The sequence below is a fragment of the Solanum tuberosum genome, unplaced genomic scaffold (assembly GCF_000226075.1).
Source record: "Solanum tuberosum cultivar DM 1-3 516 R44 unplaced genomic scaffold, SolTub_3.0 scf00126, whole genome shotgun sequence".
NCBI lineage: Eukaryota > Viridiplantae > Streptophyta > Magnoliopsida > Solanales > Solanaceae > Solanum > Solanum tuberosum.
Window position 1 is genome coordinate 1,312,857 of NW_006239051.1, and position 22,032 is coordinate 1,334,888.

Consider the following 22,032-nt stretch of genomic DNA (forward strand, 5'->3'; position numbering starts at 1 on the left):
CAATATTTCTAAAAGAAATTAAAAGCCATGTATGTATGGAAGTTAGAGAAATTTAAAAATTAGTCAATTTACTATGTATTGGAAAACTTTCTCATTTATTGAAGCATAATTAATGAATAAATTAATAAGAAAAAAATAAATTTGACAAAGAAGGGTATAGTTGTCAAAAAATAAATCAGTTTATAGTGTGAACATGTATTTGGGCCATTATGGCCAAATTATGGCCAAAAGGATTTTTCCAATAATATATGGTTAAAGTCTTGGGAGATAAATAAGGAAGCTAGGAAATTATTCCAAAAATTGTTCCATTCCCTAGACCCTAATTAAAACTAACGTCACTTTACCTTTTCTTTTTATTTTTTATTCTTGCACACGTTTAGTATTCCCAAAAATTGTTCCATTCCTTAATTAAAAAGTAAAAACTAACGTACTTTTACCTTTTCCTTTTCTTTTTTTATTCTTGCACGTTTTTTTTCACTTCTTGCACCTTTTTTTTTAAATTTTTTTTTTTACAAGTATATATATAAAAAAAAATTTGAGTATATATAAGAATTTAAAAAAAAAAAATGGGAATCCCCAAAAATATGGGATCCCAAGCGACGACTTTAGTGGCCTAGTGGTTAAGACGGCCCTGCGTCCATTCAGGAGGATAAGCAACCAAATGCCCAAATCAGACTAGTAATGTTGATGATGATCTTGGTTGTTTTTTTCTTCACATAACATGCCTTATGTGGATTCATTTGTTGAATTGAAAAATAAGAACAAAAGTGAGACGTTTGCGTAATGGCAAGAGTTGTTCTATTTTGAACTTCTAATGTTGGTCATAGTAGAACAAGTTCAAGATCAACTTTGAACTCTTTTCTTTTACATTTATGTAGATCCTACTCTTTTTGCATTAAGGAAATATCACTTTTTGGTCAATTTTAGAGGTGACGGATAAAATCATAATTTGTTCAACGTGTTGAGTTTAAGCTCATTATCAACTCACTCATTTATCAGCTCAATTCATTTTAACTCACCTATTTGACACCTATTATATATGTTAGTCTAAAACATTTTGGCTCATTGATCCCTAACTATCCTGGTGGCAAATTAAGGAGCTCATTGAAACTCTTTAGTTGGTCTCTTTACAAAGCAAAAGGACATTTATCATGCTTAGCAAGTTTTGGAGTTGGGGTCAAGGTCAAGGTTGAAAGTGGGGTCACCGTGTTCGTGTTGAATTTCGGGTTGAAGTCAGGATCTAGTGATAAAATTGAAAAGAGAATTTTGAAAAATATTTTTCGGAAAAATAGTACTACTACTTAATAATAAAATAGAAAAATGGGAAAGGAGTGATGGACGGTCAGTAGTTGACGATGGCGAGCATAACGGGTCACGGTTCTTGTGTTATATAATTGAACCAAGTCTTGACCACCACGAAAACCCAATAAAATAAGCCCTCCATTCTCTTCGCATTTCCACAACGCTAACACCAATTCTCTCTCTCGATTGAATTGGATTTTCACTTTGCTCTGTAAGAAGACGAGTATGGGACCTGGATTGTTCTCTGATATCGGCAAGAAGGCCAAAGGTAATTTTTCCCCATTTTTAGTTGTTTTTGAATAATCAAAAGATAAAATGTTGTGCTGTTTCAATTGATAGATCTGCTGACGAAGGACTATATCTCCGATCAGAAATTGTCCATCTCTACCTACAGTGACACAGGAGTGGTATGAGTTTGTTCAGTTTTACCTCTATTTGTTGCATACTAGTTTTCATATCCTTTATAGTTTTATGTGCACTTTGAGTTGCTATTGGAGGTTTATCTCTCCAGATTTCGAGATTCCAAGTATCTATTTTCGAATGTATATCAGTATATGGCATTTTCTTTGTCTAATTTATGTGTGGAATCTTATGAGATTGACGAGAAAAAATCTCATGTTATGGTGCGTTAATTGATGTGAAGAATTTTTGTTTATATCAAAGCATATTTGTGTTGGTTTCATTGTGTTAATTTTTCCCCGTTTTGGTAATGATATTTGCCAAATGAAAATTAATTGTGCCATATCGCAATTGGTATAATACATAGAAAATTGTATTCAGCTGATAAACTCAATAAGGAGAACACGATATTAGGAAGTGTCGTTTAGTAATAGTGTAATACTAGATAATCAGGAAACTGATTATGTCAAAATGAATTGAATTCTAGTTTACTGTTTGGAGGATACGAGTGATTCTTTTAAAGAGGAGTATTCTCAATTTGACTATGGACAGATTACTTTTGAATCTTAATCATATATAAGTTTCGGTTGTTCTCTTTGACTTACCTTGAGAAATAATCGCACTTTTCCTCAAAAGTCAGGTCCCAATCACTGTATTCCTGTGTTTTTGTTGTATTAAACTTAGATGTCATGCAGAGCATATTTTTCCTTACTTTTGGTGCATCAATTGGTTCCTTTTTTATGAGGAAAAACAGCTAATACTGACTGTATACTTAAAACCTGTTGGAGCCGGGGAGGTAGACCATTAGTTGTGCCTCCATCTGTTTGAATAGTAACTTGGCAATAGTTTTCAACTTTTCATTCACTAAATTTCATTTGGAAGAAGCATTGGTAATAGTTATCACCTTCTAAATTCAAAACAGAGACAAAGAACTCCTAAATTTTGATGTGTTCTGCGAGATGTTTTAGTAATCCTTGTTTGATGAGACAGAGAATATTTTCCATCGTCTCTTCAATGTTTATCTGCCAAATCTTTGCTGGGCATATTTGTGTTTAAGGTTGCTTGTCCTATCTTGATAACTCAACTCATTCCATTTTGTTCAATGAAACTGGCATTATTTGAGTTTGTAAAAGTCGTCCAAGTTGAATTAGAGACATACAAGGAAGAAAATGTGCATTTATATAAGATCTTCTTTTTTTCATAAGTAATGAAGTTTGCATTTATATTAATCTCTTTTGATGCCCATCCATAGTTGGTCCACATGTTTGAAACCCAGGGAATATTGGCCCTCCTCTCTACCCTGCTTTCACTTAAATACCATGCTCCAGTCAGCAGAAAGGTCGTCATGATGTGTGCCCTACTCACATTGGTATTAGATCTTATAATCCCATTCATATAGTTTCTTGAAAAACATGATCTTGATGGGCAAATTCCTGCTTAAAAAATTAACAAGTAATTACTGCTAGAAACCAAGAAGAAGCTTCTCAATTCAAATCTTTTTGCAACACATGGAAGAACTCCACTATAATCGCTTTCTTCAAGACATGATTCTGAAATTGCAAAAACCTTTCTAGTGTTTTGTCCTTAGGGTGATGCCTTATGTTTGATTGATTATTTACGTCTTTTCCAAAGCATTTGTGGCATCTCTTGGGTGATGTCAAAAGATTTAAGGTATCTATTAGAAAACTGGCAAGTTCAAAAGGTTCCTAGTAGGCTGAAACAGTTATGGAGGACTATCCCACTCTACAACTTCTGGACAATCTGGTTGGAAAGGAACAACGCTTGTTTTGAAGGGCATAGAGCACATTCCTAGAGTTTAATATAAGTGTGTACAGAACCTGTACTTCTGGTGTAATAGCAATATGTAGTTAATCTAGATCAGTACATGGATTTTCTGGAGTTAAGTAGAGAACAATAGCAGATTGTCTGGCTGGGTCTTGTGTTATGTCATGTATCCTTCTGTACCTTCTTGGTACTGTTTCAACAATACTTTACGTTATCAAAATAAATAAATACATAGTTTCAGATCTTTCCCTCAATCATTTATTTCTTATGTGCAGTAGTTATCTTCTTATTAAATTCTTTTAGCAATAGATCTATGGAGACCAAATTTCATGTTCTCTAATCACGATTTCTTAGTGCAGGCCCTTACATCAACCGCAGTGAAGAAAGGAGGGCTTTCAACTGGAGATGTAGGAGCGCTGTACAAATATAAGAACACTTTGATTGATGTCAAAGTTGATACAGGATCAAATGTGTGTTGCTCACGCCTTGATGTTCTTAATGATGTTTGTTTTTGCTGGATATCCTTCACATTTCTATCTTCCTGCAGATTTTAACAACTCTTACTTTGACTGACATCGTCCCATCCACAAAAACCATTGCCTCTCTGAAATTCCCTGACTACAGTTCTGGCAGGGTAAGCTCTTTCCATCTCTTTTGGGCTCATTTCTTGGGTCCATTGCTGGAAAGGATAAAAGAGTTCTCCCTTCTCAAAACTTGTCTTGTGCTTTCTTTTTTCAGCTAGAGACTCAGTACTTTCACCATCATGCAACGTTCACCACTGCTGTTGCTCTGAAACAATCCCCTGCAGTAGATCTTTCAATCACACTTGGTACTCCAACTTTTGCTCTTGGTGCAGAGGCAAGTTATGAGACTGCAACAAGTAAACTAACAAAGTATACTGCTGGCATTAGCGTGACAAAACCAGATTCCTGTGCTGCTATAATCTTGTAAGTTTAAGCGTTAATGTCCGTCCATAACTTGTGCCATCAGAAGCACACTTGATAAAAAAGATTGAGTTTGTGATATTTGTTGCTCTTTTTTGGCCTTAAGAGGAGACAAAGGGGACACCATAAAGGCATCGTACATACATCATATGGATTCACTGAAGACGACAGCTGCTACGGGTGAAATAACTAGACGATTCTCCACAAATGAGAACACATTTACAGTTGGAGGGTCCTATGCTGTGGATAGCCTGACAATTGTGAAACTCAAGCTCAACAATCATGGAAATTTGGGGGCTGTGTTGCAGCATGAGGTGATTCCAAAGTCATTGTTGACCATTTCTAGCGAATTCGACACCAAAGCCTTGGATAAGACTCCCAAGTTTGGTGTGGCACTAGCTCTTAAGCCTTGATAGGACTGCAGCCTGCCATTCGTGAACTCGCACAAAGGAAATTCTTTGGGGTGACATGTGAAAGGAGGCGCTCAATAAGTAAGTTCATAGACACTTTTTTTTTTTTTTTCAGGAATGGATCTGTTCCTATAGGTGGTTCCCAAAATAGACCAGCTTGTGGCATTTCACAATTTTCTATTTGTCTTTACCCTAGAGCAATTTTTTCTTAACGTAAGAAGTCCAGAATTGACAGCTTTACCTGAGTAAGTGTTTTTGTTTTCGTCATCCATCTAATCACAGTGATTGGTTAAATGAAAGATTATTTAGAGACAGACCTTCAGGCAATAGTTTTCTTTTGTGTGAAATTGAGAATAGGTTATAATAATGTAAATAAACAGCATTAGTCTCACATCAGAAATGTTTGGTATGAAAGAAAATAAGTGAATTGAATTTGTTGCTTATCTTCAAAAATAAAAAAGTGCGATTAGCTAAAATTTATTAAGGAGAAGTTTTTTGCTGAAAATATCAAATCATATCCAAATATGGAGGTGGAGGTATTTTGTAGAGTTTTGAATACGTGTTTGTTTTATTTCTCTTTACTTAAAAATGAAAATCAAACCGGAGGCATCAATTGAACATTCTCTTCGCTCTGCTCCTGGTAGGACACCGTTTAGTTTTAAGAATGTGGAGACCAAAAGTGTCATATTTTGTATACGTTAGGGGCTTGCATTACATAAATTATACCGAAAAAAAAAAGATCAAAAAATCTTAAAGAAAGTGGGTGGGTGGGTATGTATGTCATCAATACAGAAATTGTCCTCCAATATGGCACATCCTTTTTAAATCAGGTGATATGAATGTGTGACATACAGTTATGGACTCTTTTTTATCATTCAAATATACAAAAGATGTGGTTTTTGTATATGATACAACCGAAAAATACCACAACAAACAAATCAAAAAGAGAAAAACCAACCTTATTTTGGTTCAAATTAGATGACATTTTATCAAAACCAAACAGACCTACGTATTTAAAGCCAAAACAACAACTTTTTTCCTAAAAACAACATTAACGGTATATAAAAAAAAAGGCAAAAATCAATCCTAAGGGAGCGATGTCTTTCGAACAAAATTAACACATTAAAAAGTGATTAAAATCGCTGCATGGACAGCATTTTTCCTCAATTTTTTTTTTTTTTGGACAACTCCTTGTCACTCGAGCATCATGAGGAGGCAGGCACCTTTTGCTCTAATTCTCAGGCAGCACTTCAGCAGTGTTACACTTCTGGTTCCAAATCTAGACCTAGAATTCTTCAACTTTAAGACAAGCAGCCTAAACTCACTTTTTCAGTTATTCAAACAATGATCAAGTTGTCATCGACTTAAAGCTCTCCATTTTCTATTGAAAAACAAATCTAACATGAACAAGAAAAACTAACTTCCAAACCAATATCCTTTGGAACAAAATGGTTTTCCCTTCTTCTCTTCCCAACTATTGTTTCACTTGCTCTATTCACTTCCTACCTTTTTTAAGAAGAATCCTATGAGCCCAAGATATAAACCTCCTAATAGATTCAAAACACCAGGTACTCAATCCCAAACTAGTTAGGGTCAACACTATGAACCCTATTTATCCCTCTCCTCTATTTGGCTGACCCTTTACTAGAACAAATGCAAAACTTGCTCATTTAACTTCCTGACATTTCTTCAGAGAGAGAATCTCATGAGCCCAAGATATAAACCTACTACTAGATTCAAAAGACACTACAACTCAATCCTATTTATCCTTCCACTCTATTTGGGTGATCTAATAATAGAACAAATACAAACCTTAGATCACAATATAGTGAACAAAAAAAACTACAATGCTTGCAATCAACCACATGGACTAGAGCTAAATCTACATATTCCCTTGAACCGAACACACAGGCTGAACATAACTTCCATCATGTACAAGCCAAGAATACACTACGAACAACTCTAATGCTATTTCTTAATTACCTCGGAACTACATATCTAGAATCTCGGAATAAACAATAAGAATGGCATTCTTAACAATCTTAATCACTAAACATTTCACAGATATATTCAAAGCACAAACTGGTTAAAGCAATCATTCTAGCTGAAAGAAACATAAATAAATTGAAACAGGCGCAGCAGTTAAAATCTTTAACTTTTATATTGATCAACCAAAATTAACAACTTTTAGCATCATTCAATTAGCAGAAAAAAAACCCCAAAAATTCAAAGATCTCAAGAACCCTAATAAACCAAAAATGTACTGATATAACCTCTCTTCAGCTGAGATAGAACAAAGATGTCTTTAAATCTAATCAACAGTCTGCATGACATCCTAAGCAGTGAACTTTGTACCCTTGTCCTTATCAGTTGCCCGGTACTTCAGCAGTATTTACACCAATGACCACTTCTAGTTCCAAATCCAGACCTAGAACCTATCAACTTTAAGACAGCCGATACAATGATCTAGTTGTCATAGACTTAAAGCTCCATTTTCTATCGAAAAACCAACTTCCAAAGCAACCCTAAACCATCTTTTCCACTTTATCCATTGGAACAAAATGTTCAGGTGCGGGCAGAAAAGATCAGATGGAAAATGGAACAGTGTTATTCCAAATAAATGAAGTATCTCTCTTTACACATCTTTTCCGTTTGTTTTCCCTTCTCTTCCCAACTAGTGTTTCACTTGCTCTAATCACTTCCTGCCATTTCTTAAGAAGAACATTATGAGCCCGAGATACAACCTGCTAATATAATATTCAAGACACTAGGACTCAATCCCAAACTAGTTAGGTCAGCACTCTGAATCCTATTTATCCCTCCCCTCTATTTGGGTGACCCTATTAATCAAACAAATCTGCTCTATTTACCTCCTGCCATTACTTCAGAGGAAGAATCCCACAAGGCCGAGATATTAAGCTTCTAATAGATTCAAGACACCAGGACTCAATCCCGAACTAGCTAGCATTGCAACACAATGAATCCTATTTATCCCTCCCACTCTTTTTGGGTGATCCTATTAATAGAATAGGATGAAGAACTTCGATCACAATATAGTGAACAACAAAGAATTTACAACGCTTGCAATCAACCACATGAGACTATAGATAAATCTACATATCCCTGAACAAAACTGAACATGCAAGCTTAACATAATTTTCATAAAGTACAAACCAAGAATACACTACGAACAACTCTTTAAGTTTAGAAGCTATGCAGTTCCTTAATTACCTTGGAAACTACATAGCTAGAACCTCAATATAAACAATAAGCATGTCAGTCACTAAACATTGCACAAGTTATATTCAAAGCACAAAGTGGTTGAAGCAATCATTCTAGCAGAAAGAACCATAAATAAAGTGAAACAGGCACACAAGTTAAAATCTTTAACTTGAGTTATATTGATCAACCCAAAATTAACAACTTTCAGCAACATTCAATTAACATTAAATAAACCCAAAAATTCAGAGATCTCAAAAACCCTAATAAACCAAAAACGTACTGATATAACCTCTCTTCAGCAGAGATAGAAGAAAGATGACTTTAAATCTAATCAATAGTCTGCATGACCTCCTCGGCAGTGAACTTTGTACCCTTATCCTTATCAGCAGCAGCACGTCCCTTAGCCTTACGATCCAACAAAGACTTGCGATCCTTATCGAGTCTGAGTTTGGTAACAACAACCTTAGATGGATTAATACCAACATTAACAGTAGATCCATTAACCTTCTCTCTAGTTATACGCTCAATGTGAATCACCCATTTCTTACGGTACACTTGCATAACTTTTCCTTCACGGCCCTTGTAGGTTCCTCTTACTACTTGAACTTCATCGTCTTTTCTCACCGGGATAGATCTGACGTTGTACTTGGTACGTAACTCAGATGAAAGGGGTGCGCTCATCAACACCCTGCGAACGCTTGATGGAGCAGTGAAATGGGCCTTTCTGCTCTTACGGCGAGAGGAGGAAACTCTTGGATTGTACTTCATTGTTGCAGAAACGGATTCTCACACGCACTTTTTCTCTGTAAATGCGGCTGATGAAGAAGATGAAATTAGGGTTTTTTTGGTTCTTATAGGGAGAAGATTGGGGATAGTGAAACTAGGGTTATGTATTGGGCCTTTGTTTTGATTTTATTGGACTCGGCCCATTTAAAAAGATTGGGGTTCAACTCTGGGAATTTAGTGTGAATTTGAAAGAAGTATCTTGAGTGAAATAATAAAATATAAAAATATGTGAAAATTATTATTTCACTCGTGATATTTCTTATAAGTTTAAAATAATGTCATGAGGTCTAACCTTTTACATTTATTAATTTCTGGAGTTCAATAAGTATATAATAGAAAATTTATTTAAAAATCAAGTCGAAACTCCGATATACGGTGATAAGGTTTCATTTGTAGGGGAATTTTGAGCTACGGTGGAATTCACTTGTAAAAATTTCGAACTTCGACACAAATATTTTCATGTTTTAGATAAGAATCAAAAATATTCTGCATTAAAAAAAAAGTCTAAATCTTGAATAGTGAGATGGTACTAAAATTTGATTAGCTATCCAAAAGTGGCTATTCTTGGGTTTCATTTGTTTATCAATGTTTTAATCCATTGGTTTACTACTTCACAAATAAATTTATCCCAACTTCAATTAGTTTCTATTATTTTTTTGATAACAAAGGAAACCAGCAGTCGCTACCCTTTGGGTGCAATTGGTTTCTATTATTATGGATGTAAGATTTACTCATTCATTAAAACTTGTGAATAATATAACAGAATAAATAAAATAAAATACTGTAGTATAGAATTTGTGGTTGAACACCATATAAAATCTGTCCATTTGAAAAAATAAATATATATGAATAATTTGACAAGATAGTTAGAATGAATATAGTTTGACAAGATAGTTAATATCAAGAAACGCAGTATATATATAAACTCTACAAATTTACACCGATCCTCTTTTAAATCAATGGTAATAACTTTAACACATGCTGTGAATGAATACTCAAAAACAACAGAGAAAAGAATATGTTTTCAGAGTTTTAAAACCCCTATTTACATTTTTCACTGTTACCTATAAGGAAGTCTCCATTTTTTATGCCAATATATAGACACTCTAGACCACAAAGGGAGCCCGAAACTGTACTCGGGACGATGATCAAAAGGTCTACCCACTGTCAATGGTAGCCACACATACCTCGAATCCTTCAAGTCAGCCGGATTCCATCTATCTGCCATGAAGATAAAGAGACCAGGTACCCCAGATAAAGGAACCACAAATGTACCCTGAGCAAAGAAAGTAGTTAGTCGAAAAATCTTGTTCCCGCCAATACATGGGTTTCCAATGGTCTCCCACGGCCCCATAATTGAATCGGATGCATGAGCAAGGGCCTCATTTGGAGACCAACTAGTGCAGCCAGAAGTGATCATGTAATATGTTCCCTGGTGCTTAAATAGAGCAGGTGCTTCCCTGTGTTGTCCGATAAGAATCTTTCTCATGCTCTCCGTCACATCTATATATTCTTTGTTAAGTGGACCAATATGAAGGTCCTTGTTGTGTTCCGATGAGTAAATCAGATATGCTACACCGTCATCGTCTTTGAACAGTGTCATGTCCCTGCTATCATATCCATGAGGCCGTTTGCTATACAAATAATTGAAGGGGCCAGTAGGAAAATTACTAATAGCAACACCTACCGAAGCTTTGGTATAGTTTGCATCATCAATATGCATCCACATCACATATTTACCTGTCTTCTCATTGTGAATTACTTTTGGCCTCTCTAGCACATTCAATTTGTATAAATCATGCGTCTCGTTTTTTTCTTCAGCTGCTAAAACGATGCCTTCATTTTTCCAAGTCCACAAATCTTTAGATGAATAGCAACTGACACCAATGACATCAACCTGCAAGGACAAAATCATGGAGATGAAAAGCTGAAAACCTTAAAGCACAACTGAATGCCAACCAAGAAAAAATATTTGGCCTTCGTCAAAACAGCTTATAAAAGCACCCAATGTTGAGTAATCAATAAGAGATGAGCTGTGAAGGAACTAACGAAATTCCCAGATTCCAACTTGATTTAACAGTATTTGAGGAAAATGCTATCAAAAATTTGCTTAATGGGCTACGAACATGAGATACATTGTCATCATTTCACCAAAGCACTTAATGCCATATGCAAAACTTTCGTCTACATCAAACAGCAAAATCCAGTCTAATACTCTCTCTGTTCCAAATTTATGCGACACACTTTCCTTTCTAGTCCGTCCCAAAACGAATGTCACCTTTCTATAATTGACAGTAATTTAACTTCAAAATTTCCCTTTTACCTTAACAAAATGATCTATAGACACAAATGATCAAGGAGTGTTTTAGACGACAAATTTCAAAAGTATCTCTTTCTTGCTTGCACTTTGTGCCAAGTCAAATGGTGCCACATAAATTGGGACCGAGGAAACAATCAACATTAGCAACATCTAGGTCACTTCAACGTAATGTCACATTTGCCTACAGACTATATCTCTACAATGTCTGAGATTCCAAGAGTCAACTTCCAGTGCTCATATCCTGCCTTCCAACGATTCCTAACTTACCAACGGGCACAACAAGAACGACTTACACTTGGATTAGAAAGTAATCTCATTTTAGCATGAAAAATGAGATAATACTTCATACAATTATTAAAAATAACCATGAAAAACGGAACAGCAGCCAGAAACTAAGCACAAAACTAGTACGCGTTCCTTTCTTCTGACTATAAAGTGTTATACCTCTATTTTCATATGCAAACTTCCGTACTGTTTTTCCTCAATATTGCCACATTATAATTGTAGAAAAGAAGTAATTAGGGGGAATTTGAGAGAAAATATATCTCCTACCATAAGCAAGTTACAACTCAAGAATTCATTAGATAAATTAATCAATGAGGAAAAGAGGCAATATATTTTATCTTCCAAATCCAAATGTTACATCTCTTAAATTTCAGCAGTTAAACGGGAATGGAACAACGTTCAATTTTAAAATTCAGTGATCAAGACAGAAAATAATCTCCATTTCTCTGATGATTTATTAGATCAAGATACTGAAATCATAGACCATGGGATCCTAGACACACTTCCTACTCATCACTCCATCAGTCATTTTTACCTCATCTCTTCATGCTCGCACCATCTATCATTCTATCCGATCATTATACTAAAATCGTAGACCGCGGATCCTAGATGCATCAATGTCTCTTCATACTTTCTCCGTTATCATTCTTTTTTTCCTTATTTTGAATTATTTTTTCCTTCCAAATTAATTTATTGTCAATTTTTGTGGGGCAAATGGATCTTGTTTTTCACACAGCACTATCATTCTGTATAACAGCCCCACAATGAGCATACAAGGCCACATTGGCGCATCAATTGAACAGCTTTCATGATGTAAGTTCATCACTGATGGAATCAACTAAGCAGTGTCGGGCTAACAATAGAATAGCAGAATTGAGAGGACCAATAGATGATGATTTTATCCACACACAAACGAACAAAGAAACAAAGATAGTATTTGTTGCTGCATAATTGTCTTAATTTCATTAAAGACACAAATGGATGGTTAACTTATAGAATGGAGGAAAGGTAGTCGCAAAGAATCCATATGCATAATCAATGGAATGGAGAAAAGGACCACGAGTGTTTTAGCACAGACAAGGCTTCACAGGTGACTAAGTTCTGTTCTTTACTGTCTAAAGGAGAACACAAGCAAGACGTCACACAGATTATTTGTTTTGGAGTGTTCTTGGACGGGCATAAGGTCTCTTTTCATTTTTCCATTTTAAGTATCTTTTATTCAAGCACATTGTATATAACAGACGAGAGGGGAGGAGAATTGCCTAGACTACAAGATGTAGACAAGCCGTTCTAGACAACACAGCGATGGTGTTACATAAAAAAGTTTTTAACCTGTAACCCATGCATCAAAGTCCAAAACTTACCCTTGCTGCTCCTTTTTTGTGAGCATGATAAGTGGGGCCATCTTTATACTCTCCATACCAATAATACATTTTTGTCCTCGAATCGTAAAGAATGCCTCCCCCATGAGCCTGTATCGGGTTTCCCTCTGTATCCAACCATATTCTTCCTGGGTGGTAATAGTAGGTATCATTCCCATTATCCTTCCTAGAATCCACAGCAGTCCTCTGATCAGGGAAAAACACATGCCTTAGCTGGGAAGACTCGTCGAGGAATTCATCAATGAAGGTGGTTGGCCGTTTAGGCTTCCGTTTGGCAGCACGTGCGGATCGCTTCCTGGGCTGTGGAAGCTGTATATTCTTCTCCTCGACCTTTTCAAGTATGCTAAACTGTGTGCGCTGGTTTGTACTTAAGTGAGTCTCCCCACTTTGCGCATTTCTTTGATGAGCAAAGGAGAAGAGGTGAAGGAAAAGAAGGCACCCTACAACAAGTGGAAACAATCTCCCCCCTGCATTGCAATGTAAAATGAATGATTCCTTGAATTTGTTCTTGACCCTCATTTTGTATCTTTGCTATCTTGAAAAGCTACGGAAATTCAAGCTAAAGTCACAACTACAAGAAGATATATGTGGAGCATAATTGAGACAAGAAGCACATGCTCACGAATGTATGGACACATCTGCATACAAACATTTATCTCGTGACTAGTTTATCAATATTTGAAATTGTATAACTTATATGAACAAGAACGATTACAGGTAAAAAAAATGTGTGAAGTGATTCGAGAGTCCTAAAGTCTAAGAAGTCATTTGATGAGACATTTATAACACAATGTTCAAGTTTAACCATCCAGTTTTTGACCAAAATGGTCCCTTTAAATTCAGGAGAACTGGTCTATCCGACTCTGAAGCATAAATAGCCTCCAAGTATATACATTTCAATCAGCTTTGGTCCAAGCAAACGATAACCAGATGAGAAACATCACCAAAATCAACCCCAAATTCTACGGATTGGATTAAATTTATCTCTCGATACCAATTTTTCTTTCTTCCCTTTTCATTTCGGTAAAGATTACACTAACCAAGAATATCATCTACAGTATGCACTTTGGTTCCCTATAGGAATAACCTATGTTGCTCGGGTTCTTCAAAAATGTAATAGTGCATTTTTGGAGGATCAGACATGGATGCGGCAACATTTTATGAGAGTCGAGCAACATAGGGAATAACTACAACAACAACGTACCCCGTGTAATCCTACAAGTGGAGTCGGGATAAGGTAGATTGTACGCATACCTTATTCCTACCTCATAGAGATAAGAGATGCAATTTTAGCTAGACCCTCAGCATAGGGAATAGCAATAACAATAACAACTATATACCCAATGTAATCCCACAAATGAAATCAAGAGAATATAGATTGTACGAAGACCTTACTCCTACCTCGAACATATAAAGAGACCGTTACCAATAGACCCTCAACATAGGGAATAACTATACCAACTATCCTTAATCTGAAAACAAATCTTTCAGAAGAGACCAACCCAAAATCCAAATGGGTCAGGTCAAGATCCGCAATAAACACCATTGGGAAACCAACCTCTAAAAATATGAGCCAAACAAACTCCAACAAAATGAGTAGGGTCTAGCAAATTATTTGGTCTCTCAATAAAAGGGGTAAGGAAAAAAGTAAAATTCTACAAAAAAATCAACAACAACAAAAAAGTTTACCAGAACACAGCCTTGAAGTGGATTGAACAAAATCTCTCGACATATGTTTTGTTCGTGTCAGCTCAAAAAGCAAAGCCAAGCAATAGTTAAACAACTAATCATCAAATTTTCATACAAAATCAGCTACTACAATACAAGTTCTGAAGAACCCTTGTTGGGTATATCATTTCTGTATATGAATTTCAGTAAATCAGCTATAGAAGTTGAAAAGAAACCATTCTTTTAGAAAAGGGAATAAGAGAAAAGGAGATTTGAGTAAAAGCTTGTTGTTGGATCTTGGATTAATAATGATGATGATGAAGAAACTTCAGACCAAAGTTCCTCTTGTCGGTCCCTTTTCTTCAGTCACAACAAAAATTTCAAAACTTCACGCTCACCGAAATAAACTATGTTTAATGGCATCTTTCACTAGTCCACCTTAAATTTTATGTCCCTAATTACTTGTCCACTTTTTCATTTATAATTGCTCATAATTACTTGTTTATTTAGATAAATAAAAAAATGATAATTTTTTTTACCTATTATATCCTCAATTAAATCACTAATTACTTTGAAAAATGCAAAACTTTTCATCCACTCATAATTAATAGGGATAAAATGGTAAACTCACTATGTCATTAATTGATTTCTTAATAGGTGTGTCAATTCAAAAGTGGACAAGTAATTAGGGACAGAGGGAGTACTTTACAAAGCACTTTAAAAAATTAATATAAATATTTTACTATAATATTCTTATAGATTGAAATATTTAAAAAATAAATACTAATTAGTATTCCCTCCGTCCAACGATAGTTGTCCACTATATTATTTTGGGATGTCCAACAATACTTATCGATTTTATGAAATTAATGAATAGTTTTACATTTAATTTCTAATTTACCCTTAACATTAATTATAGTCATTTCCATGTCACATTTTTCAAAACATTATATGTATTACTCTCTCTGTTCCTATCTATACTTCTATAGTCACCATTTTCGATTTACGTGCATTAAGAAACTATATAAGTTTATTATTCTACCCTTATTTAATAATTTTTTCAAGTCAAGTTTTCAATCAATGTATATGAATTAATTCATTTTGATCAATTAATTTGATCAATGAACATTAATTATTTATTTTATTTTTCTATGTTGGTCAAATATATATTTTCAATGCTAATAACTCATAAGGAAAAATTAAGAAGAATATTGTAATTCATGCATTGATTTTATGAAAATGACAAGTATTATGGACCAACTATTTATAGTAAGGATGACATATAAAAAAGAACGGAGGGAGTATATTCAAAGGGTGATATAGTAAAATTACGCTTCTATTTATAGTTCCATAAGAAATGTGCAAAGTCAATAGTGAACAAGTATTATTGGACAGGGGGAGTATTAAAGATAAAACAGTAAAACGAGATTAGAATTGAGTCCAAATTGAGCTTTTTACTATAACGACTTGTTCCGTCGCTATTTAAAGAAACCTAAATCTCAAGAATTTTTAAAACACACCACCAATTTAAATTCGGGGTGACACGATGCAAATTTCGAAATTTGAAATTGATCCAGGATAACGTCATCCCGTCATAGCGAAAATATTCTCGCTATGGCGACCCTGCTGTAGCGATGTATCAGTCGTTCTAGCGGGGTCAGCAGGGCAGAAAGTTGGTAACGCAAATTCTTTTAATTTTCCTCCGCCTCTTTAGTAGATAGTGGTAAAAGCAAACGAGGGTTACTCCAAAAACCCTCCAAAAGTTGCTTCAAACTTGGGGACAAGGGAGAGGAGCAATTATAGCTCAAGGAGGGTCAAACCCATGTACTTTCAGTCTACGTCAGTCAGAATTCAACCCCATGGAACCGGAAGCTTGTGTTTAAAGTTCTTCGGCAATTATTTGGCGTCCAAGTAGGTTAGGCTTAACTGGATAGTTAGATCTGTCTTTCCCTACATAATACCTTGTGAATTGTCGGGAGGTTGCATGTATAGGCCTTCGGGTACAGAGTTTGGATGATCGAATGTGTGGATCGCGGTTGTTTAGGATGTTGCGGTACTTAATTTGATGATGTGAACCTTACAGATGTTGTTATGTGTTATTCTAAGGGTGGTAACGTGTGAGTTATGGGTTATAAGAGGGAAGAATTGTCCAGAAGAGCCATCTGAGAGTGATGGTTATTGTTTTTCAAGTTATGTTAATTGTCTCTATAGTGAAACATGTACAATGCATGATGGGGAAAACATAAAGGTTGAATGTGAAATGTTGTCAATCTTCTGTAATGAAGGTATTTTTGTTTACTTGTATTCCATTGTAATTGTGATTGTGTTTGTGTGATTATTGGTTAGTTTGGGTACAACGGTTAGTATAGGATATCTTTTGGTTGACTATGGTACCACACCTAGTACATATTATTGATTGACTCAGGTACCACGCCTAGTACGAGATAACTTTGATTGGCTCGGGTACCATAACTAGTACATATTAATGGTTGACTCGGATACCACATCTAGTACATGATATTATTGGTTGGCTTGGGTGAAAACGACATGGATATCATAGATCATATGGAAGCTTTAGATGAGCTTGATGACATCAAATAAAGACATATAATGTGTTGAAGGTCCATCAAAGTGAAGAGAGAGAAGAAAGTGACCATGTGTGCAAATGACCATCTCATAAATTTAAGAATTCACAAAAGAAGGCAACCAAACAAGACATTTATCTCGTTAAAGGTAAAATTATCAAAGAAGTGTCTATTTTATGTTATTAGTATAAATAATACTCCTTCTGTCCCAATTTATGTGACTTGCTTTCCTTTTTAGTCAGTCCAAAAAAGAATGACACATTTCTATATTAAGTAACAATTTAACTATAAAATATCGATTTTACCCTTAATGAAATGATTTACAGCCACACAAATTTCTATCATTCATTTTGGACCACAAGTTTTAAAAGTCTTCATTTCTTTCTTAAACTCCGTGCCGAGTCAAACTACCTCACATAAAATGGGACAGAGGGAGTAGTTTTTATCATTTTGGAAGACTATATTATGAAGATTATGATGAATTGAATATTTGAGAGCTTTGAAGCTTGTAGTTTCTAGGTTAAGCCTAGCATTAGTGTAGTTCATAGTTAGTAATTATAGTTGAGTGATTAGGGTGGATTCCCTATATTATTTGTGTTAACTTCTTCTAACTTAATCAATCGTCCAATTATCTTCTTTGTGGATTCAATTTGATTTTCTCATTTTTTATTGAGTTTAGGTTATTGTTATCTGATCGGATTCAATTAAGAGGTGAAACTATAAAGTTATTTTTTTTCTCATAAGTTCGATTATATTTCGATTATATCACATATATTTGACTTACTTTCCTTTTTAGTCAGTCCCAAAAAGAATGACACATTTCTATATTAAGTAACAATTTAACTATAAAATATCGATTTTACCCTTAATGAAATGATTTACAGCCACACAAATTTCTATCATTCATTTTGGACCACAAGTTTTAAAAGTCTTCATTTCTTTCTTAAACTCCGTGCCGAGTCAAACTACCTCACATAAAATGGGACAGAGGGAGTAGTTTTTATCATTTTGGAAGACTATATTATGAAGATTATGATGAATTGAATATTTGAGAGCTTTGAAGCTTGTAGTTTCTAGGTTAAGCCTAGCATTAGTGTAGTTCATAGTTAGTAATTATAGTTGAGTGATTAGGGTGGATTCCCTATATTATTTGTGTTAACTTCTTCTAACTTAATCAATCGTCCAATTATCTTCTTTGTGGATTCAATTTGATTTTCTCATTTTTTATTGAGTTTAGGTTATTGTTATCTGATCGGATTCAATTAAGAGGTGAAACTATAAAGTTATTTTTTTTCTCATAAGTTCGATTATATTTCGATTATATCACATATATTTTCTTATTTCTTTTAATTTCCCATTTGATTCTTATCATTGGGTACCACACCTAGTACATGTTTGACTATTCTATTGTATGTTGGTTCCATGAGTGAATCAGATTTAATTCATTGAAATGTGATTGTTACATGTTGTTCCTTGAATGGACGTAAATTGTGTTTAAATGTTGAGAGGGTTCTTGTGTAGATCGAGAGGGCATATTAAACAATGTAGATAATGTCTGGAGGTTCTTGGTAGTCTGGATTACCTTGAAAGGTGTGAGAAGTTAGGTTTTGGTGAATGTTTATGATTTCAGGTATGTCTCGAGTGGTTGTTAAGTCATGATGTTGACTGGAAGCCTTGCTCATTCACTAGCTTGTGCGGTATTGTCAGTCTGAATAGCCTGAGACCAGCGGCGGATCTATTAAGGCATGTGGAGGTGTCACGCCATCTCCGAACTTCAGACGAAAACTCTATATATACATAGGTATATATATAATATTTATATTTATATAAAGCGCGCCACCCACAGAATAAAATTGGCTTGTGGTGCCACGGTAGGAGGGAAACTTTAGAAGGCTGATGTTGCGGGTTCGAATCCCATTTGTACCTATTTTTTTGAGAAAGACATATTTTTAAGAAAAAGGAAATTGCTGCACACGTTCTTTTAAGAAAAATTAGAGAACTAAAATTAATTTATATCGAAAAAATGAATAATTTAATCAAATATAAAATTAATTTAATCGATAAGACTATTTGGCACCCACGGAGTCTAAATCCTGAATCCGCCACTGCCTGAGACATATCTTATTACATGAATAGATCAAGGTAGTTTAGTAAGAGTCTCGCAGGTGATTTGATAAATTGGTCAAGGACCAGGGTATTGGCGTGAGATCTTGAGGGAGAGTAATAGTTAGGTTAACAAAGTTGTAGTACTGGATAGAAAATCAAGAGTCTTTATATGATAGAAGGGTTAAGTATTGATCGGATGTGAGGGTGAAATGGCTTAGATAATGGAGTTGGCAGTGGGAAAAGGTGAGTGATTTAAGGTCTATAGGTCATGATTATTAGAATCATGGTAAGACCGTGTGGCTACATATTGGGTTGGGTGATTCTTATATTGTATGTTTTCTTCTGAGTATTTGCATGACATTATGTGGTAAATTTGGGTCGACTAATGATACCTATTAGTACGTGTTGTTTGTACTGATACTACTCTTGTTATGCCACTTGGCATAGTTTGATTGCAAGATCAGTGATGTATCTCAAGTGATGACGAAGATAATCTCCTCCAGCTTCTACCTTTCTTTCCTTATGGTGGAAGTCGTGTCTTATTATTTTGAACCTTGTAATCTCTTAAAAGCTCTTGTACTTGTTTAGACTAGTTCCTTGGAGAGGGTTCAATGTATTTCTCGACAAAAGTGTTAGGTTTTTTTTAACTAAGTTGGGTATTTCCTTATTTAAATAAGAGGTTTAGTTTATATTTTTGTTCACATCCACATTCCATGTTCCAGTTTGGAGGAAAGAGTTTTCCTATCTAGGTGTCAAAGTAGGTGCTCGCACGGTCTGGTGGGTTGGATTATGACATTTACACTATTGAATGAGTCAAAATTTAAACACAAAATACATATACAAGATATTTACTTGTAAGGAGGAATGAGTAATTTATTCCAATATCAAACATAAAATGATCCAAAAAAATAGATCCAGAGATAAGTTTAAGAGGCTAAATAAGTTATTCCCCCTCTCCAGCATTTTCACAATGGTCTTTCGAAAAAGAAAAATTCTCCTTATAATTTTTTATAGTTTCTATACCATGATATTTATTATTATTTTTTGTTTCTTTTAAGATTAACATATAAACATATTATTATGAGAGAATTGAGGTGTAAAACATAAGCCTTAAAGTCTGTTTGGATTGATTTATTTTAGGTGATTTTATATTAAAATAATTTTAAAGCAATTTTATAATGTTGGAGTAAAATTAAAAAGTGTTTATAAGCACTTATTTTTAAGCTAAAATAACAAAAATTATAAGTCAAAAGTCATAAGTTAAATTTCTAACTTATGACTTTTGGCCTATTATTCACAAGTCAAAAGACAATTGACAATTCAAATAGGCTCTTAGTGGACTCCCCCTACAAGCCGACCCTGACCCTAATATAAGGTGTGTTCGATTTGTTAGAAATTATTAGATTATCAGAGCAAAATCAAATCAACAATATATGTATACCTTAAACTTGCAGTAGAAGATGGTGAATTTACTATCAACTTGAAATTGTTCCAAATCAGCTGTCTTTCTAAAAAATGGACTGTAATGTCACAAACTAAATGTCCTTTCTTTGATTGTTTGATGTCAATTCCAAGAAAGAAAGTTTCTAACTTTTTGTACTTCTGATTTTTATTTTCACACACTTTTTTGCCTGAAGGTGAAGCACTATATAAAAAAATGGATGTTGCGGTTCAACAGTTATCATATAATTGTTTCCACCTTTTTTTAAAATTGTGTTTATCCTTTTTTTAGAAACTATATCAGGTCGAATCGGATCAAATTGTGTCGGATCATATGAGTGATCCATGATCCAAAAATATACATCTCTCATTCCACATACGATGGATAAGACCCCAAGCTAATACTTTATCAACTAGACACTCGATTCCTATGACAAATAGTGTATGCCACTTGTGAGCGTTAAGAGCTTACCTAGAAGGTTTTACAAGCCTTACATAGAAATTCAATCACATGTGGAAAAAATTCACTACTAATATAAGACACTATTACTCATAGTACCCCAACCATTATTCACTACTTTAATAGTTTTGATCCTTATTCACAGTACCCAAACTGTGTGTGTGTAAATTAGACGCTACATCTTTATGGTTAGTGTAATAGTTGACTTGTGTATACAAGTTAAATTATTCATTTTAATTCATCTTTCCTTTTAACTTAAATTTATCTGCTTCAAATCAACTGCTCTCCTAGACACACTGCATTGTCGAATCATTCATGGCTATTAGTTATATGTTAAATTAGTAACACTGATTGGAACTTCAAGAAATAGTTTAAAGTTAAATGGTATTCCAACAAAAAGTTAATGTAACTTTTCAAGGTCTCACACAATGAAGAAGCATGGAATCATTCTTCCTTTAACCCATTGATCGCTTAGCACATGTGATATGGAATACGTGCTACGATGTTTTGTTTTCACCTTATATTGGTGCATGCGTCTTATTCTTTCAATTGTTCAACATCATACAGATCTTGACCTTAGACACCTCTAGATGTTTAACTTGAGTTTCTCTCTTCAATGATCTTCAAACTCATCTTCTTAGAGAGATTCTTATCTGGCTTATAAAATAAGCCATAACATGGTAGTGAAAATCATCTCTTTATATTTCCAGACGTAAGAGGTGATTGTTCATGTGAGAGAGTCAATCTCGTGACTTGTTCGACACATTTTATTTTAAAAATTTTATTAAATGCATATGAGATATGAATTTATACTTAATAGTCTTATATTTATGAGAATATTATAACAATCAAGTTATTTTACAATAAAAAATATTATCATATCCTATGTAAATCTAGAGCTTTTACATGATTCTCAAACAAGTCTCTAGATATTGTCT

At 34.5% G+C, this 22,032-nt stretch overlaps 3 protein-coding genes across 5 annotated transcripts; 1 reads left to right on the top strand and 2 right to left on the bottom strand.

Annotated features, from left to right (window-relative positions):
* The first annotated feature begins 1,371 nt into the window (after positions 1-1,371).
* LOC102596232 (mitochondrial outer membrane protein porin 2) lies at positions 1,372-5,154 on the top strand. Its single transcript, XM_006350551.2, has 6 exons — positions 1,372-1,570; positions 1,642-1,709; positions 3,846-3,956; positions 4,034-4,120; positions 4,225-4,433; positions 4,537-5,154. Exons 1-6 carry the CDS (start codon positions 1,528-1,530, stop codon positions 4,841-4,843), a joined length of 825 nt encoding a protein of 274 aa, XP_006350613.1. The 5' UTR covers positions 1,372-1,527; the 3' UTR covers positions 4,844-5,154.
* Positions 5,155-8,200: 3,046 nt separating this feature from the next.
* Positions 8,201-8,900, bottom strand: LOC102596561 (60S ribosomal protein L26-1-like). Its single transcript, XM_006350552.2, has one exon. It carries the CDS (start codon positions 8,828-8,830, stop codon positions 8,390-8,392), a length of 441 nt encoding a protein of 146 aa, XP_006350614.1. The 5' UTR covers positions 8,831-8,900; the 3' UTR covers positions 8,201-8,389.
* An 848-nt stretch (positions 8,901-9,748) lies between these two features.
* Positions 9,749-14,891, bottom strand: LOC102597099 (uncharacterized). 3 transcript variants are annotated; one of them, XM_006350556.2, is made up of 3 exons: positions 14,525-14,891; positions 12,818-13,302; positions 9,749-10,745 (listed from the first exon to the last, which is right to left on the bottom strand). In XM_006350556.2, the coding sequence occupies exons 1-3, from the start codon at positions 14,565-14,567 to the stop codon at positions 9,909-9,911; spliced, it is 1,365 nt and encodes a 454-aa protein (XP_006350618.1). In that variant the 5' UTR covers positions 14,568-14,891; the 3' UTR covers positions 9,749-9,908. The 3 variants fall into 3 exon arrangements, with proteins under 3 accessions (XP_006350618.1, XP_006350617.1, XP_006350616.1); XM_006350555.2 differs by having other exon boundaries at positions 12,818-13,379; XM_006350554.2 differs by having other exon boundaries at positions 12,818-13,473.
* Between the last annotated feature and the right edge of the window lie 7,141 nt (positions 14,892-22,032).

Bases quoted from the DNA above. Each gene is read 5' to 3' on its own strand.
- LOC102596232 (XM_006350551.2), top strand. From the start codon at position 1,528: ATGGGACCTGGATTGTTCTCTGATATCGGCAAGAAGGCCAAAG. The intron at 1,571-1,641 runs GTAATTTTTCCC...TTCAATTGATAG, and splicing joins TATCGGCAAGAAGGCCAAAG to ATCTGCTGACGAAGGACTAT. The intron at 4,434-4,536 runs GTAAGTTTAAGC...TTTGGCCTTAAG, and splicing joins TCCTGTGCTGCTATAATCTT to AGGAGACAAAGGGGACACCA.
- LOC102596561 (XM_006350552.2), bottom strand. From the start codon at position 8,830: ATGAAGTACAATCCAAGAGTTTCCTCCTCTCGCCGTAAGAGCAGAAAG.
- LOC102597099 (XM_006350555.2), bottom strand. From the start codon at position 13,354: ATGAGGGTCAAGAACAAATTCAAGGAATCATTCATTTTACATTGCAAT. The intron at 10,746-12,817 runs GTAAGTTTTGGA...TTGTCCTTGCAG, and splicing joins ACAAAAAAGGAGCAGCAAGG to GTTGATGTCATTGGTGTCAG.